Raw genomic sequence first — 19,311 nt, forward strand, 5'->3', positions numbered from 1 at the left:
CTCCATAGAACGTTACATTGATGCATGAAATAAGAAACACAAGTACAAGAAAACTTGTTTAATCATTAAACTATGATGATTACAGGCACAGCATGCATAGTAACACACAAACACACAAAAAGTACTTCAAATATCAAAAGTAAAGAACACAATCAACACTTCTCCATTAGTGGAGTGAACTCACAGCTGGGAGTAGAATATCAGTTGGTGTTTAATTATCTTATACATTAAAGAAGAGAACCCAACAACTGCTGACAAACTCAAACTGCCTCTTCTGAATACAATCAAACAACATTTTCTTTTTCCTAAAGATACTAGAAGAATGCCAAATAGTTTGTCCTCGTTTTGTCTTGTCCTTATTCTGTCCACTTTTAAAAATCACTATTTTTGTAAATATTACACCTAATCGAGTCTCCAACATCCCGTGGCTTTTCTTGTAGCCTAAAATATAGCATCAATAACAAGATACAAAAGAAAACAAAATTAAACTCCATTTAAAAAACAAAATCACTTGTTTTCTTAAAAGACACAAGTCGGTCCTGGAGTTTAGCTATTTGTTTCACAGTTTAAAAACAATCTGAACTACAAACTGTTCATTCACCATGTTTAGCATTTTCAGGGGAAAATACATCTACCAAAAGCAGTTTTGCATTTTTTAAATGAGAAATAAAACCATTTATTTAATGGAATGCGCTACAAAAGATAGAAAAATAGTTCTAGTATTACAGTTGGCAGCAGACTGGCTGGGCGGTTGGTGCAGTGCGATCACATGATGGCGCAGCCTCTCTTTGCAGTGCGAGGGTCCCCCTGCACACAAACACAAACACTCACATGTTTGGCTGACAACTTCAGCAAAACAATCCCCATGGCGGGTTAGAAGGAGAGCCGAAATGTTCCGAAAGGTCAGAAGATAAGCGGCAGCTTCTTGTCTGTGCATCAGAGCTACGTTCCTATTTCACCTTCTATCCTAGCTGTGTGGCACGGACCTTATATTAATATTTGTAATCATATGCACATTTAGTAGTTTGACTTTATTCACATGTCATATTTTTTTGTGCCCTCAAACGCACTGTTATCAAAGTAGATGCTGCTGCACGCGCTGCGCGTCATGTGACGAGAAACAACCAATCAAGAGCTGGTAGACATCTTTTTTTCTTCCGTAAAAAAACGTCGACAGTAAATGAAGAGAGCACAAGTTACCGTTCCATCTCAGAATATTTGATGTGCTTCAAGCTTTCACATCGACCCCGGCTGGTGTTCTCCACACAACATGTGAACGGCCCCTTTATCTGGCTGATGTTCTCACCTGCTGGTGAAAGAGTCCTTCATCAGTCGCCTCCACTCCATCATCCTCCTCCTCCTCTTCTTCTATTGTTGTCTTGTATGTTGTGGTTCTCTTTGCCACCTCCTGCCACACACACACACGTCCCTCAGCATTACATCTCCACCAACAAGAATCCAATCCAACAGTACTTGGTTACACAGAACAGAAGTGAGGATGATGGTGACCATCACTCTGGCCTAGAGACGGTAAAGAAAAGCAGCCAGCGTGTAAAGACTGAACACACGGGGTTGATGAGAGTTCATAGATGGAGATGGTGGATCGATCAGTGTGTGTGTGTGGTCTCACCTCTCCCTGAGTGTTGATAAGCGCCACTTGGACGTCCACCCCTGAACCCCAGGAGGACTGGTTCTTCCACACCAGATCTGTAGGAGGTTTGGAGCTCACACCAGCATCAGACGCCCAGACCTGAGCAAAGCAGCCACAAAGTCCTCCTCATATTCAACACAGTATTCACACACGTGTATAATGGCAAGGATACAGCCCCACTGTTTAACACCGCACACACCTTTGAGACACAACCAGACCCAAAGACTGAACAGTAAGCTACTGGAGACTAGGGCGGCACCACATTGGTGAGGACAACATCACTCCTGAACAGAAAATGATTCGAAGTGAACTGAAGACCAACTCTTACCGTGACTTTCTGGCCCGCCTTCAGGACATACTTGGGTGTGAACTTGTAGGTGGCTGCGGCATTTCCAATAGTTTTAATCATCTCATAACTGCCCATTGCCTCGTCCTGAGACAGACAGTCATTGACATAATGAAGAAGTCAGTTAGTTCTGCCGGATCTCTCAATAGAAGATGTTCAGCTGTATCTCCACTAGGGGCGTCCCCCACTAACATTATACAGAGTCTCATCTGATCGTCTGGACATTCATGAATTCTAAATATACGTCGTGCTCTGGTAGTGTAAGGAACATGCACCATCTAAGAAGCTCACCTCGTCTCCAGTGTTGTGGAGGCAGATGAACTTGCCGTCGGTGTCGATCTCATCAATGCAGACGGGTCCCGTGGCCAAGGCGGAGTGCGCGATGGACACCGAGCTGCTGGCTTCCTGTTCCTCCACGTCGATGCGCTTCCTCTTCCCCATGGTGGTCTGCACGCTGCGGCTGCTGGACGAGGCTCGAGACACCGTGACGCGAGCTGAAGGACTGGGAGACAGCTTCAGCCTGGGGGGGGGGGGGCAGTTAGGCTCAGCAGGTGTCACAAATGGAAACGGCGCCATCACTTCTCGCAAACTTTCTGGTCACTCACCTTTCTTCTTCTCCCTCCAGAAGTTTGCGGTAGGCATTGATCTCCATGTCCAGCGCCAGTTTGACATCCAGCAGCTGCTCGTAGTCGTTCAGCTGCTGCTGCATCTTGGCATGGATCTCGGCCAGGACACGGTCTTTGTCTGCCAGCAGCTTGCGGCGCCGGTCTTTCTCCTGAGACAACGCCGCCTCCAGCTCCACGATACGGTCGCGCCAACCACGGGTCTGAATACAGACACAGGGAGGTCAGAGTCTGAGGCGTCAGAGCGGGCCAACACTTCATCATCATCATCATCATCATCATTTAAAAGCTTTGATACCAGCTTCAGTTAAAATCGTTGGTCGGATGAAAATGAAAACCATGCAGGGCTCAAAATACTGTTTTCTGTTTACATGCAACCTTAAAAATGACGTGCTAAAAAAAAAAAAAAAAAAAAAAAAAATAATTGTACCTGTGCTTTAATCGCTGCGCTTTTAAAAAAGAAGTTTATTACGCCATTTGGCTTATTATTCTCTCTTTCTCTGTACTTCCACTATGACCGGATCAGACCAAAATAAATCCAACCTGGACTGCTACATTTAGCAAACCTCTGAAGGATAACATGTATTCATTTCATGTCTGAGGGATTCAAAATGTGTCAATGCGTGAGAACAGTTACAGCCATGTAGAGCTGAGAATTACATGCACTGCTGTGCACGTGGTATTTTAATCCCTCCAATGTGAACGCATCCCTTTAAAAACATACTACGGGTGATGCGATAGTTTCATCTGTAACTTCTCATTTAGGCTAAATTGTCCATGTCTGCAAACAATGTGTACAGGAAGTTGGATGTTGGATGAAAGTTGATGAATGATGGACCAAACATTTTACAAAAGGGACAGTTCTAAAGCCCAGTAGACCATTTTCACTGTGGGTTCAGAACAGTGCTTAGTAAGCACTAAAGAGGCCTGGAGGCACAGTTTAACCTCACATTGTGATGTCACACAACATCATGGCGAGAACATTTAATCCAACTGCAGCCACAACCTCACGAGGAGATTCTGATGAACTGAATAAACAGAGCGGCAGAGTCGCCGCTCTGGAAAATAAACTTGGTTTAGCTGCATGAGGTAAGATGAGACACTGAGATAAAAGTGGCCGGCTTCTATCAAAGACCACCGCTTTGGACACAAGTTCTAATTTTAAAAGAATTAAAAAGTTGAGTAAAATAAAATGCCGACCTCCTTCTGCATTCCTGCCAGCTGGGCAGTGAGGCTGTCGATCCTCAGGCTGGACTCTCTGAGCTCCTCTCGGGACATGCTGGCCGACGCTCCATTCATCTCAGACAGCCGGTGCAGGTCCTCCAGCTGGAGACAGACACGGGGGGGTTGAGAAACGACAGCAACACAGTTTCCTTCTCATCGCACCCTAAAGAGGAACTGAGCAGTGTCAGTCACTTCCTGACACACAGGAAGTTAAGTTAGCTATGTGTTGCTTGGTATGTTGACAGTCTACTTATAGGTTCACTAGATTGGAAAAAAACAAAAAACTCAATTACTTGCATATTGTGTAGGAGGATTTAAACAGGTCGGTCAACCAACTACAGAAAGCGTGCGAGTGGATTTTGACATTTACATCATTTATTATGTGTCAGTATTACATGCAGTAGGACCAGCTGTGTTTTTCTGGTTTGATTGCTGCCAAATTAATTCCACGTCATCTGATCCTAAAGTAGCTTTTACTAAATCACATAAAAAGGCCCAGTGGATGTGGATTACTCTGCTTGTCGTGTAAAACTGTGAGCAGAAGACTCTCGGGTGAAATCTGCACTTTTAAAAGTGCTGCAAAAACAAGAGAAACCAAGAGTTGTTTTGAAACATTTGAAGTTGTAAGAAGATAACTTTGTCCAAATATGTTTGTGTGAGTTTGGTCTGGGCCCTATTACTCCAGCATACAATGAGATTCCAAACAGTGTTCTGACAACTTTGTAGCAACAGTTTGTGCTCGTCTCTGTCCTGTTTCAATATGACAACGTCCTCACCCACAAAGCCAGGTCTATAGAAACAATGGTTGAACTGGACTGAACCCTGTCCAGAACCTTTGGGCTGAACTGGAACACTCGTAAGGCCGAGCTCAAAGTCTAAGATGGTTCAAATCCTAACGATACCCATCCCAAGGCACAATACAGACACGCACACGCACCATGTCCACGGAAATAGCTTATCTCTGATTGGTCGGCTGCATTTTGATTAAATCTTATTGAGACACCTCAGACACAGTTTATATTGTGATATTTAGAAATTCACTTCAAGAGCCACATATTCCTCCTCCTGTCACAGCTGGCACACACTCTTTCACCTGGACTGCATTATTCTGAGAGTGTGAGTTCATACTTTGGTGACGTAGGTGCTCTCCATGTTGTCCTTGTAGAGCCTGATCTGCTCCTCGTTCTGAGTCCTCATGTCAGTCAAGGCCTGAGTCAGTTTATAGTCATACTCTACTTTCCGGCCAGAGTCCACCTCCACCAGCTGGGTGGTGTACCGCTGCTGGGCCTCCTTCACTTCCTGTAACACAGTCAGCACACAGTCATTCAGACAGTCCTCTCAAGTCTGATCCGGTCCTAATCAACACGGGTTGGGAAAGTGATTCATCAAATTAATATCATGTGATCCAAACATTTCCAATAAGTCTTGAGTTGGAAAGTCAAACATTTATTGAAAAAGATCGATGTAATTTCCCAAATTAATGTTTTTATTTAACAAAATAGTCTGCTTCAATCCATATTTGTGGGCATTTACACTTTTAAAAACAACATTTTCACTCTGGTCAAAAGAATAAAAATAAAAATAAAGAGTTTGCTCTCCAGAATGGCTAATGTAGAATAGAGAATGATCAAAGTAGTGCACACCATTCAGCAGGATTGAGACCGTACGTTACATTTCAGATGACCGATAACTCAGTCAGACATGCTCAGCCATACAAGCGTTCTGCATCAGTACCATTACACTAGGCCATACCCTCGGTGACAGTCTTGTTTACTTCAGAAGAATTCTCACCTCCTCTTGCATGCTCTTACGGAAGATCATTTCCTCTGTCAGACTCTGGCAGCGGTTTTCCAAGTCAACTCGCATCAGCATCTCATCTGCAAGGTGCTTCTTGGCCTGAGCCAGATCTGAATCCAGCTGACAACGCACAAAACAGGTCACGCTATGAAAACAAGTCTCGATGAACAGAAAAGGGTTATTAAGTTTAGCGAGTACGGAACAGCTCTCAAGAGAAAACGAGAGAACCAATCACAAATAACATTTTGTTGATGTAAAAGGCATAATCAAAAACATACTTTTGTTTTTAATACGCACAATTGATCCCTCTGCATCACTCCTTTACTCCTAAGTAACAGACACAAATAAGGGAATCTTTCCAGACACCATATTCACCTCCTGCAGCTGTTCTCTCAGGTCGGCCAGCGTGGCCTCCAGGCCTCTGTTCTCAGACAGCGCCGTAGCCAGCATGGCATCTTTAGAGTTCAGCTGAGCATCCAGGTCCTTCAGCCTGGCCTGAGCTCCTGCTGCCTCAGAGTCCTTCTTGTTGTAGCTGGAAGGAGGGTGACAAGACATGAGAGCATTAGAGCCGTCTCAATAACCGCTACATTGCAACACTACGCTTTTGACAAGCCAAGCACAGGGGGTGGTGAGCCACCTCCACAAACTCTTTGTTCCCGTTTTTCTTCTTATTTGAATTCTTTGCACTTTATCACCGTCTTTTGCACAATATGGCCTCCAGCAGCGTTGAGTCGGTGTTTGCTCTCAGCGGGCAGCGGCGGAGCAATGAAGAGAAGCTCTGCTCACTGAAGATGCACAATTAAAAGTGTAACAATTATATTAATTTGTTCCACTGCAAGCCTCAACTTTACACTTCCCAGAAGGCATCAGGCACACAAGTAGATGAGATGATGGACACAGTACGTTTATGGATGACAGACTTATTTTGCTGAGTCGGTCCTCTAGTGTTGTCCCGTCAGCGGACCACATACTAAAGCTTTGCCCTTTAGCTTGCGTTCCCTTTTTCTGCACCATTATTGAACCCTGTGTGCTTCATTGATCAATATGCTTTACTCCGTTTATACGCTATGGCGGCCCATGCAGTGCAACATACATCAGCCAATTTATTATTAGGTACACCTGGCTAAAACTAAGGTAGAGGCATAATTGGTGCAGAGTGTGCAGCCCCAAAATAAATCGAGATGCTGAGCCGTTTTATATATTTTGTTCACTCAATCAGTGAGAGCAGAACAGTGGCGTCACCTGCCCTTCAGGAACTTCACATGAGTAAACAGCGTCCTCTGGTGGCCACAACGGCTCACAAGCAGGAGAGTGAAAGAGAAAATATTGTTATTTCTTATATGAACTGCAAAAATATTTTACTTTAGCCCAATTATCAGATTTTTCCTGTTTTGATTATTCAAAATAAATGTACTTTGTCATGAATTCTATAAGGAAAAAAATAAACAAAAATTATATATATTATATCTGGAATATAGATGAAAGCCACATATTTCACTCTCGAAAAAACATGCTGGACGTCTGTTTCCCAGCTTTGAGGCGGGGTTAATAAGTCAACAGTGGATCAGTGTCATTGGGTTTGTGAGTTAAGCCGTCTCTCTGCTGGGACAGAGGGCGGCTTTTTGCTCATGGTGTGCCTGAGGGTTAGGGTGGGCGGGTGGGGCTGAAGTGGACAAACTATGAGTGGAATGCAGAGCAGTATGCTTGCTTTTCACGGTTTACTGAGAAACATTAGCGAAGAGGCAAAACCACTGACCGACAGGCTCTCACGTCACAGGAACACTCAGTAGGACCACACCAGTACACAACAAATACTTTGAGAAGAAAATATGTTACCATTATTATGTTAAGACTAGGTAACTGCATTGAACAAAAACAACTGGATGTGCCAGAATTTTCTTCAATGAAACAAAGATAAAACAGAAGTAATTGTTTTCGGTACCAAGGACGAACAATTGAAAATCACCGCTCTGCTTCAGTCACTGATGTTAAAACCCACAAACCAAGCCAGAAATCTAGGTGTAGTTATGTATTCAGACCTCAACCTGAACAGCCATATCAAGACAATTACAAAATCAGCCTCCTATCACCTGAAGAATATATCAAGGATTAGAGGACTTATGTCTCAACAAGATTTGGAAAAACTTGTCCACGCATTTATCTTCAGCAGACTGGACTACTGTAACGGTGTGTTTACAGGTCTCTGTAAAAAATCCGTCAGAAAGCTGCAGCTGATTCAGAACGCTGCAGCTCGAGTCCTCACTAAGACCAGGAGGGTGGATCACATCACTCCAGTTCTGAGGTCTTTGCACTGGCTTCCTGTCCAACAAAGAATTTACTTAAAAATCCTGCTGTTGGTTTACAAAGCACTGAATGGTTTAGGGCCAAAATACATCTCTGATCTGCTGCTACCTTATGAACCATCCCGACCCCTCAGGTCGTCTGGGACCGGTCTACTTTCTGTTCCCAGAGTCAGAACTAAACATGGAGAAGCAGCGTTCAGTTTTTCTGCTCCACATATCTGGAACAAAGTCCCAGAAAGCTGCAGGTCTGCTGAGACCCTCAGCTCATTTAAATCAAGATTGAAGACTTTTCTGTTTGCTGCTGCCTTTAATTGAACCACGTTCAATTAATATATTAATCAATTTCCTGCATTTCACTACTGCATTTTATTTCTTGCACTGTTTATTAATGTTTTAATGAATGTTCTTAATTGTTTTTAAATCTCATTTTCTTTTGCCTTATGTTTTGATGCTTTTAATGGTTTTATGTGAAGCACTTTGAATTACCTTGTTGTTGAAATGTGGTATACAAATAAACTTGCCTTGCCTTAAGACAGTTAAAGGGAGGCCTAACGTGTTAGATCAATGATTAGACACAATAAGCCATTTGACGCCAGAGTCTGTAGTCACTGCATCATAGATACCAGGGATCTTCTAATTAGCTCAATTATAATTCAGCACTGTTGGGATTATTGGAATAGCTTTTTTAATTTTCCTTCTTTTTGACGATTAAATAAATGAATTGAAAAATGTGCTACTTTTGCTCTGATGCAGCAGAGAGTCTGACTGTAGTCACCACTCTGTTCTCACCCCCCCCCCCCCCCCACCCAGAGATGGGCAGTATTTCTATTACTTGTATTTGAAATACGTATTTCAATTACTTTTAAGTATTTTGTAATTTGTATTTGATAGGGCCGACAAAAATCAAACGTAATTTCTAACAAAATACTTTAGAGTGGAGTCATTTTGTATTTAAAATACTCAAAATACTTTCTCCACCAATCAAAAAACAGTTCACGAGTTCAGTCTTCAGATCTTCCAGTTCAATGGATTGTCTGTCAAGGTAAATATTTTATCTGAATGTGACTGCTGTCAACTAGCTTAATGTATAATTTATGTCTGGGTCTGGCTACATAGCATATTGCAGGGTTCTCTAACTGGCGGACCGCGGTCCGGACCCAGACACAGTTGCATCCGGACCCAGGACCTAAAATCGATATTTCGGAATCATACATATTAGGCAGCGAGTTTTTACTTTTAAGCGGCGCATCTTATACAGCCGTTACGGTACTTGTTCAGCGGTGCAGGAGACACCGACCAATGCGTTGTAAAGCTCAGCCAATCAAATGTGAGTATTCTGACAAGTTTCCTGACTGAGCGAGGTTTACGCACACCGTGACACACTGGGAGGGACGAGGAAATAGAAACAAGAGCAGGAACATTGCACGAATCAGAGAGGTTATCTCACATGACGTTCTCCAATAAGAGAAACGTGTTCAGAGAGAATATCATTTACAAGCATGAATGAACAGACTCATGTTAATTCTTCCCGCAGGCAGTTAAAACCAGCATGTCTCATATGTTCAGAAACCGTAACTATTGATAAAAGTGGCAAATGAAGAGACACTATGAGACAAATCACAACTCTCTTGAACAAACTTACCCACTCACATCTAAATGAAGACACAGAAAATAAACATAAGAGCCCAATATGATCAGAATCCTAACACATTAATTCACTGACTAATGATGTTACCAGAGAGTATAGAGCTGAAACAAGTGGTTTAATAACCACACATAAAGTCCATGCTCACTGATTTATCTTTTTAGAAGACAAAAATATTATATTGTGGCTTTTTTTATTGACATCACTTCACACCTGAATGAACTGAATTTAAAGCTGGAGGACAATTCAGTGAAATGAATGTTTCTAAAATGAATTACTTTTTTTTTTAAGATACACATTTTTCAAAAGCTTTCCGTTATTCTTTAATCCAGCTCTTATTGTACTTGACATGAGAAGAACATGTGTGTGTGTGTATACACACACACACACACACACACACACACACACGAAATATCCAATTTATTTTATTTAAAAGGCATATTATGAAAGTATTCTTAGTTTTATTATTTCATACATTTTACAGTTGGCCAGGTGGACAACATGTCTCAGCAAGATGATGTTCAAGGAGGACAATAAACAAGCACAGATGTGCTTAGTTACACTGACAGTCTGTGACTGTTCTTCCTTCTTGTGTGGTTCACCAGAGCTTTGTGTACATTATATAGCCCAAACCTGAATGCCCTGGTATACCAAATTGTGAGAAAACGGAAAATCCAGAAAAAGCATTTCCTATATTTTAAATACAAAATACATGTATTGTATTTTGTTACATTTTCTGGCACCAGTATTTTATTTTGATACATTTATGTGAGGGCTATTTTGTATCAAGATACATTTTGATGTATCTTTGCCCATCTCTGCCCCTACCCCCCAGGCGGTGACAGCCACCTGTGATCGACTGTCAGAGGGCTGGGCTGGGCTGGGCCCCCCCCCCCCACACACACACACACAGTTGTGTGTAATGCTGCGTTCACACCGGTCGCGTTGATTTTTTGACGCACTGCAAAATCACGTCCAACGCGCCACCGGTTGTGTTCACACCAAACACTGCAAAATCGCGTAGCGCCGGAGAGGGGGCGTGGTTTATCGACTGGAAGCCGTTCACCTGGCAGTAATTTCTTTCCGCTATCAACCATGAAAGGAATAAGGACAATTGCTGCTTTGTACGTGTTGTGGAAGTCCCTCAAACATCGGAATGCCAAACGCCGTCATGTCTGGTTCATAATATTGTTCAGAGGAGCTCCGTGGATTGTATCGAGCTGTATTCACTGTCTAGCAAGCCACCGGTCGCTGTTTACTACAGCTGTAGGAACACAAAATAAACTGATTTGGCTGTGAGTCTACGGAAAATAAACCGACAAAAGGAGACTCTGAAATAACTACATAATGATGCCGATTTGTACTTGTCTTCTCTAACAAAAAGGGACTCCGAAATAACTACGTAATGATGCCGATTTGTAGGTGACTGGTCTTCTCAATGGAGCTCTGATGGATCGGTGCTAGGCTATGCTAACATCGTAGCAGCTCCACCAGCACTCAACAACGTCATGTAGACGTAAATACGGCAGCGTCTATTCATTGTTTGTACCGTATGGTTTACACACACACACAGAGTTTGGTCCGGTCTCTGTTGATATGAGGTATCGTAGAGCTCTGGGTGAACACAGATGGCTACAGGATTTATTTCCCGATTCAACAACAGCAGGAAGCCAGTGATGACAGGGGGAGCAACTCAACGCTGATAGGCTATCGCGCCACGCGATTATTCATTAGGGGACAAAACTAACATTCTCTAATAAAACAACAACAACAACAACTAACAGGCAATGTATTTGTGGGAATGTTAATGGAATGGAAATAATGGAAATTAGATTAAATGAATTATATTCACAATGAACATGCTACCTGCATCTCGTGAGTTAAAGGGAAAATACACCTAAATTGTGCGTAAAGTGTCTTTATTCTTTGATTTGAGGTTTGCTGGAAATTAATAAAACCTGACTTGACAGTCAATTAAGATATTTTACCAAGTAAAAACTCTGAACTGAATTTGTACCTTCAAATGGAACATTTAAAAAAATTGTAATAATGTTTTTCTCAAACATTCCACACAATGACTGATGTTTATGTAATCAAGGCATCGTTGACTTAATAATTGTTAATAGTTGTTTAAAACTTTTAATAATAAATAACCACAAAAAAATAAGAATAAAATTGAATATGATTGTCTGATTTATGTTTGTTAAATAAATCTAAGAAAACACTTTGAATCTGTAGACTACTGCCCAATAGTCTTATTATGGCCATTTGCTCATATATTGTAAGCCTAAATAAGTAACTTTATATGTATTATTTTGAACAAAGGTTAAACGTTATTTCACAAGTTTCAAAAAAATGCCCCCAATTTTTTGAAAATGCCCCCCCCCCCCCCCCCTCTGTCTCATTAACCAACGGGTACATTTCCCCAAATAAACTGTTTGTTCAGGTTAGTAACGTTAAACGCATTTAGTCATGTGTACACTTAACAAAAGACGTGGTAAAAGTTACATTTTAAAATCCGGGTTGACATGTATTCTCTTTCAGTAACAGACAATGGTGGGCGGGTGAGGTCATTCATTTTTTTATATTGTTTATAATTATTATTAACTAATTTCACTGATTGTAATGCCATCAAATAATGGCTTCATACTAGCTGCAAAACGAACGAAGAGACAACATATATATATATATATATATATATATATATAAAAATATATATATATATATATAAATATATATATATATAAAAATATATATATATATAAAAATAAAAGCAGAGTTTGAGTCTCGCGCTCACCGGACGATAAAACGTAACGTTAGCCCCCACTACACGGGTTTACGTGCGTACGTTAATGTTGCAAAATTGGCTCGAAAATCAAAGTGAGCAGCATAAAAACGTTAGCCTTTAGATAATGATTCAAATTGCCTGACCGTATTTGACCGTTCAACACGATTCCATGGTTAACGTCTTACTTGTGTTGAAGCTGCTCATGGTCGGATTTGATCTTTCCCAGCTCAATCTGCAGCCAGGCCCGCTCCTTGGAGGACTCATCCAAACACCTTCTGGCATCGGCTAGCTCGGTCTCGTACAGGGCTTTCAGTCCGGTTACCTCCCGGTTTCTCACGTCTTCCTTCTCGTTAATTTGCAGGTGGAGTACATCGTTTTCAGACTCCAAACTACGGACTTTGTCAATGTAAACGGCCAGGCGGTCGTTGAGGTCCCGAAGCTGTTGTTTCTCCTGCAGTCGGGTTATCCTGTTCGGGCTCAGCGGAGTGCCGCTGCCGCACGTGCTTCTCTGCCCGGTCGGAGTTCCAGGCGCAGTCGCCATTGTAGAAGACTAAATAACCCGAATCAAAGGCGGTAACCAAACCAAAGCGAGATACGGATCGTGCGGGGTCACCGATTTTGATCGAGGCGCTCAACAACAACCGGCACGCCAGAAAAACTATCTTGGAAGTATGTCCTGTCTTTTCTTATCCGAATGAAAGAGGGGTTTGGCTTCCTAATATGGCAGCTCATTGGATATTTCACGTTGTGTACCACTAGCCAATGGCGAAGCTCGACGCAATGCGTTCTCTCAGTTTTAACTTTTGGGTTCACTTGGAATTGGGACCAACATATGCCGAAATAGTCCGGAGTAGGCGGAGTCGACTAGGCGTTCAAAACCTTGGGTTTAGCGGCTGACCATCATGGGCTGACCTGGTTTGTTGAATCCGAGTGTCCCGGCGTCAATAACAAGCGCTGTCTGACTCCTCTGATAACGGCTGCGTTTGAAATAATTTCTCCCCGTAATGGCACGTTCACTATCGAAGGCTGACAAGATAACGATAAAGACACAGTGAAAATATAGTAATTCAATTTACAGATAGGATCCTACTACTCTCTTAAAGCCTAACGGCAGTGCTGAAAACAAACAAACTATCCTGCATAAGAAAAACTGAACAAAAGATGAAACTGAAATATGGAACCCTCTTTGTTTTGAAGGCATCGAGATGGAGTTTCTGACATTTGGTTGAATTAAGAGGGAAATTCCTCATACACGAAAATAAATGGGCTGACTAACATTTTTGTTAAGATCATGACACCCCAAATAGATATGTTAGAAACAGCAAAGTTGTGGAAAATGTACGTATTTGGCTAAATAACATAAATGCACAAAGTGTTTTTTATTCTATTAAAATGTTACTTCAATTATTTATTCTTTAAATCGGTGTATTTTTGTTAATATTATCTGGCTGTACCGCTGCTATGATCCTTTGTTCACATAAGCTTGTGCGATAGATTTCTAGGTCTTTGTGTGCTAAGTTATAACAATTTAACATCTGGAATATTTAGCAGTAAAAGTGTGTTTACACATTCATTCATAGCATTTTAATGCGTTCCCTGTACTCACATCCACATTGTATTACTGCTCTTAATTCCCTTCAATGCAGCATTTCTCTTTTTAAACACCGCTCATACATTTCTGATTATAATAAAAAAAATGATTTGACAATATAATGTTAAAGACCTTGGTCGATAAGAAAAGAGTTTGACAGTTATTCAGTTGTGAGTGTTATTGTTCATCACTTTGGTGAATCACGTTAAATTATTCTACCAAACGTGATCAGGCTGCAGATCCATCTCTCCTCAGGTCAACCCAGCATGTCCACATGCAAGTAATAATAATGAAAAAATAATTGTCATGTGTCAGGGATCCACATCAGCACAGTCCAAAACCTGAGGTCACGTGACACAGAGCCATTGAAGAGGTCACATATGACAGCAGCTGTAAGCATGGGTCAGCCCTTACATTTCATGGGAGTTGGCCCAGCCGTGCAAGCCAATGGCGTGGAAGCATCAGTCAACACTGGAGTGATAACACAGCACAATTCAACTTATTAATGTGCTTTTAATGTGTTCACATGCCAGAGGATTGCCTATTTAGATTCTATATTAATGTAAAAATGTTAAGATCTTCTGTGATAACATGCACGAGAAGCTAGACGTGTTCTTGTGTAAGAAGTCTTGTTAACACATTACTTTGTCATGTGACTCCACCTCTCTCACCACCACTGAGTGGAGTAAAAGACACTCTAGCTGTGATACTGTCACAAAGACAAACTATTAAACCGGTCCACAGCACACACATATTCTATATTGTCTCTATTCAAACTGGTCCGGACTGTTATAGGCAGGATGAAAAGCTTCTGAAATAATACAAATATTCGGCATCTGATGAACGCTTTCTTTTCTTTTGTCCATGCTTGCAGCCCTGCCGGAGTGAGGAGACTAGTTGGAAAATAATCGCATCACGGACGAAGAGTGTCTTCAGTTCTCTCACAGACGACATCACTGATGTAGTTCTGCAGTTAAATGTTTATCTCCATGAGTCGATTGACGACCATTATCAGTCCTTGGAGGCTGACCCCCCCCCCCTCTCTCCCTACATGTTTTCTCATCAATGTCATCATTTATGTATGTAATTCTGCTGCCTATACAGTCCAGCAGCGCCCAAGCATGATTCAAAATTGACAAAACATTGGATTGTTGCTCTGATTTAATTCCTATTATAGGAGGATTGTAACCCTGTTTGCAGCCATGGATCAATGTATAACATTTAGGAAGACTCAGCTGATGGTCTGATTATTTACGTGATTTTTTTCAGAAAGTTTTTGCACTTGTCCTGTGCACCACAAAAGAAATAAATCTCTCCTATCATTATGAGTGTTGGAAAGTATCTGACGATACGTATCATGATACAGGGGTTACAGTATATTGTGATATATTGTATTGTGATTGTGTATACTGGAAGCCAGACGTTCTGATTTTTAAAATCTAAATTCTAGGAAATCTGTCTATTTAAACAGGATAAGCTGCAATTGGGTGCTTTTAACTGGGGACCCCCAGGACCCCAATATTTGTATTTTCAAGAAGCACTAATTTAAACAGAAAACAATTCATAGGAAGTCATTAGTAACAACGTTATTGCCAGTCATGAAAAAGTGGAATAACAGAATACAGCAGCTGTGAGGTATGACAGATAGGATTCCTCCGTTGATGAGTGTTTAAGGGCAGAGATGGGCGAAGATACATCAAAATGTATTTTGATACAAAATACAAAATACCCCTCAAATAAATGTATCAAAATGAAATACTAAATACTGGTGCCAGAAAATGTAACAAAATACAATACATGTATTTTGTATTTAAAATACAGAAAATACTTTTTTCTGGATTTTCCATTTTCTCACGGTTTGGTCTATATAACGTACACAAAGCTCTGGTGAACCCCACAAAAAGGAAGAACAGTCACAGAATGTCAGTGTAACGAAGCAAAGCTATTAAAAGACAACAACTTGATTGATTATGTACATATATATTTTTATTAATGGGACTTAACAGCCCATAAACTTTGGCTTTGCATCAACAAGAACATATTCATCTTTGAGGTGGGACCCAAAGCAAATAAACTACTGGCAAAAAGACTGCAAAAACAACAGGCAGAAAGGACAATCCATAAGATCAGGGATACGGTTACAAATCAATTACAAATCAGTCTACGAACCCAAGGAGGTTATCTGAATGTCTGTGGTGAAAAGCCGAAAAATAAAGTGTGAAAAAAGAACATATTCATCACATATGAATAGCATCACAGCCAGTTTAGTTGCCTTTCAGAACAACTAACTTTTCAAATATTTCTGGCGTTAACCGCCTCCTGTGCGGATGGAATATTATTCCTGCAGATGAGAACAGTCTCTCAACCGGAGGTGAAGAGGGGAGGGATTTTGCAGTACTCTGCCAGGTAGTCAAGCTCCACCTCTTTGAATGGAGGGAGCTGAATTATTTGCATCATTTCAGGTAGTTTGTCTCTTAAAGTGGCCAGCTGATTCAGACTGTCATACATAGAATTCCAACGTGTTGGGCATGGTGTTTTCAACTGTTCTTTTGTCACTTCTGACAGGAGCTCTGTCGTCTTGGGTCTTTTTGATGCATTCCACAAAGCTGAGCACTTTCCCATGGCTGTGTGGTTCAGACGGGAGAGTGTGGGAGAGTCCTTCATCGCCTGCTTCGCATCAGTGGTACACACTAAGCTCAGTGTATGAGTGGCACATCTCACATGAGGTGGTAGGATGATTGCACCTTCAGACACTTCTTCTTCTGAAGCATTGATGGTTACAAAGGATAGTCCATTCTCTTCTGTGTCATCATTCTCGTCTTCATCTGCAACAACAGATATGTTGAACTCCTTAAAGGCCTTTACAAAAGTTGACCCATTGTCAGTCACTGTTGCAATGATGTTTTCATTTGACAGGCCAAATTCTCAGTGGATTTCCTCTAATATCTCAGCAATGCGGTTGTAGTTGTGTGGACTTGGGAAATGTCTGCATGCGACTGATTCACGTTCAGTTGAATCTGGCTTGATCCAGTGAGCTGTTACACCCATGAAGCTAGTCTTACGCGTGGACCAGATGTCAGCAGTGGTGCAAACATATTGCACCGTCTTCAGTTTCTCTTTCAGATCACTTTTTTTGGCATTGAAATCTGCTTCTATTCTCCTTCGCAGTGTACGTCTGGAAATCACTGTCAGATTGGTGTTTAATCCATGAATCAATTCAACAAATTCAGTTTGTTCAACTGTAGACAAAGGATGCATTCCCTTCACTATGTACGAAGTAATGAGAGAATCAAGTTTACCCTGTGTTACTGTGTGTTCAAAAAGGCGGGTCTGCCTATAGGGGGTGTTTGTCTTTTTGCCACTATAATTAGGCCTACACTGTCTTGTGCCTTTCAAAATCATCAAGACTGTCAGGGTGAAGTCTCTTCAGGTGAGTTTTGAAATTTGATGTGGCTAAAAGAGTTCCAGATATTACTGCCTTCTTTTTGGTGCAGAGTTTACACTCTGCCTGGATCTTCCCATCTGGTGTTTGAGAGACAATACTGAAGAACGTCCCATCCAAGATTGCAGACACATTGGTTCCATCTGTGCTTGTTGATGGTCCTTCTTGAACATCATCTTGCTGAGACATGTTGTCCACCTGGCCAACTGTAGAATGTATGAAATAATAAAACGAAGAATACTTTCATAATATGCCTTTTAAATAAAATAAAATGGATATTTAATGTTGTGTGTGTGTGTGTGTATATATATATATATATATATATATATATATATATATATATATATATATATATATATATATATATATATATATATATACAAATGGACATCTACTGTCATAGCCTGGCTAACTGTGAACTATATTATCTGCCAGTAATTGATATGGCATTATGACATCCACATTGAGAAGATACAGCATAACTTGTAATTCAGTGCAAGATTAGATGGTCAGACGTCTCTTGATAAGGTTATCATGAACATACAAGCTCCCAATCTCCCTCTTCCTATAGCTAGCTACTCGACTGATAAGTTAACTTGCTAAACCCTGGCTATGCACTAGCCTAGACAGCATGCTAGCGTCATTAGCATGTTAGCATCGATTGCTAGCTTGATATTATAAACACTTCACCATGTATATAGACAGCATGCTAGCGTCAGTAGCATGTTAGCATAAATCGCTAGCTTGATATAACCATCAGCATGTATATAGACAGCATGCTAGCGTCATTAGCATGTTAGCATACATCGCTAGCTTGATATTATAACCATCACCATGTATATACAATAGGCTGTGTAGCCAGACCCAGACATAAATTATACATTAAGCTAGTTGACATCTGTCACACTCAGATAAAATATTTACCTTGACAGACAATACATTGAACTGGAAGATCTGAAGACTGAACTCGTGAACTGTTTTTTGATTGGTGGAGAAAGTATTTTTAGTATTTTAAATACAAAATGACTCCACTCTAAAGTATTTTGTTACAAATTACATTCGATTTTTCATCAGCCCCATCAAATACAAATTACAAAATACTCAAAGTAATTGAAATACGTATTTCAAATACAAGTAATATAAATACTGCCCATCTCTGTTTAAGGGTCTGTTCATCCAAATGGTTACTCACTGACCTCTTGTGGTATCTATCCATGCAGATGGTTCTGGTTGTATTTACCCAGGTGTTTTCAGATTTCTGCCTCCAGCCTTGTGGAGGTTTGTGGTGCTCACATAATTTAGTACAATGTGGTTCTTATGACATGAATGGATGAATGAACGTGGTTTCTTTGTGCTATGTTGACAGAATGGAAAACATGTTAAAGTATGCCCGATGGTGTACCGCATGCTCAGTCATCTAGAGTAAAGAGTTAGAGCACAGAAACCCCGAAAGGGGAAGTACTTTGAGAATACATTAGGCGCTGAGAAAGACAATAGAGCGTGTTCCTAACTGTTGATTTGTAATTCATGACACAAAGAGGCCAAATCAAATTGATTGATGATATTTACACCCCATTTAGAAAGAGATATCTGTAGGTATTCCTTCTCTCCATGGTGTGATTTCACTGTGAGATATGGAGGACACAATCCACAGTCCCTGTTCACTGTACAAATACATTCTAAAGACCAGCTAAAGCTGATATGGATGGAAAAAATAAGTTGGTATCTTCCACAGTTAGTCTTTTTAGTAAGGAGCTGCCAAGGAGTTTCTGTTCCCATGGAAAGATAGATTATTTGTTAACATGTAGCAGAGAACTTTTGATGGCCTTACAGAGTTAACCTGCTATGGTCCTTGAATAAGTTTTCAGCATATATTTTGTGAAATGTAAAAAGATGAATAT

At 40.9% G+C, this 19,311-nt stretch overlaps 1 protein-coding gene across 1 annotated transcript; it reads right to left on the minus strand.

Moving 5' to 3' along the window:
• Positions 1-43: 43 nt before the first annotated feature.
• Positions 44-13,067, minus strand: lmnb1 (lamin B1). The gene is made up of 11 exons (XM_079288859.1): positions 12,563-13,067; positions 6,017-6,173; positions 5,636-5,761; positions 4,973-5,143; positions 3,821-3,946; positions 2,603-2,823; positions 2,289-2,517; positions 1,980-2,084; positions 1,631-1,750; positions 1,307-1,408; positions 44-807 (listed from the first exon to the last, which is right to left on the minus strand). The coding sequence occupies exons 1-11, from the start codon at positions 12,916-12,918 to the stop codon at positions 766-768; spliced, it is 1,755 nt and encodes a 584-aa protein (XP_079144985.1). The 5' UTR covers positions 12,919-13,067; the 3' UTR covers positions 44-765.
• Between the last annotated feature and the right edge of the window lie 6,244 nt (positions 13,068-19,311).

Source organism: Melanostigma gelatinosum (assembly GCF_949748355.1).
Source record: "Melanostigma gelatinosum genome assembly, chromosome: 18".
NCBI lineage: Eukaryota > Metazoa > Chordata > Actinopteri > Perciformes > Zoarcidae > Melanostigma > Melanostigma gelatinosum.

What these genes read in the sequence shown, in the direction of transcription:
- lmnb1 (XM_079288859.1), bottom strand. Translation starts at nt 12,918, where the DNA reads ATGGCGACTGCGCCTGGAACTCCGACCGGGCAGAGAAGCACGTGCGGC. An exon ending in TGAGAGAACAGCTGCAGGAG is followed by an intron (nt 5,762 to 6,016) that starts GTGAATATGGTG and finishes GTGCGTTGTCAG; the next exon opens with CTGGATTCAGATCTGGCTCA. An exon ending in TCCACAACACTGGAGACGAG is followed by an intron (nt 2,085 to 2,288) that starts GTGAGCTTCTTA and finishes TGTCTGTCTCAG; the next exon opens with GACGAGGCAATGGGCAGTTA.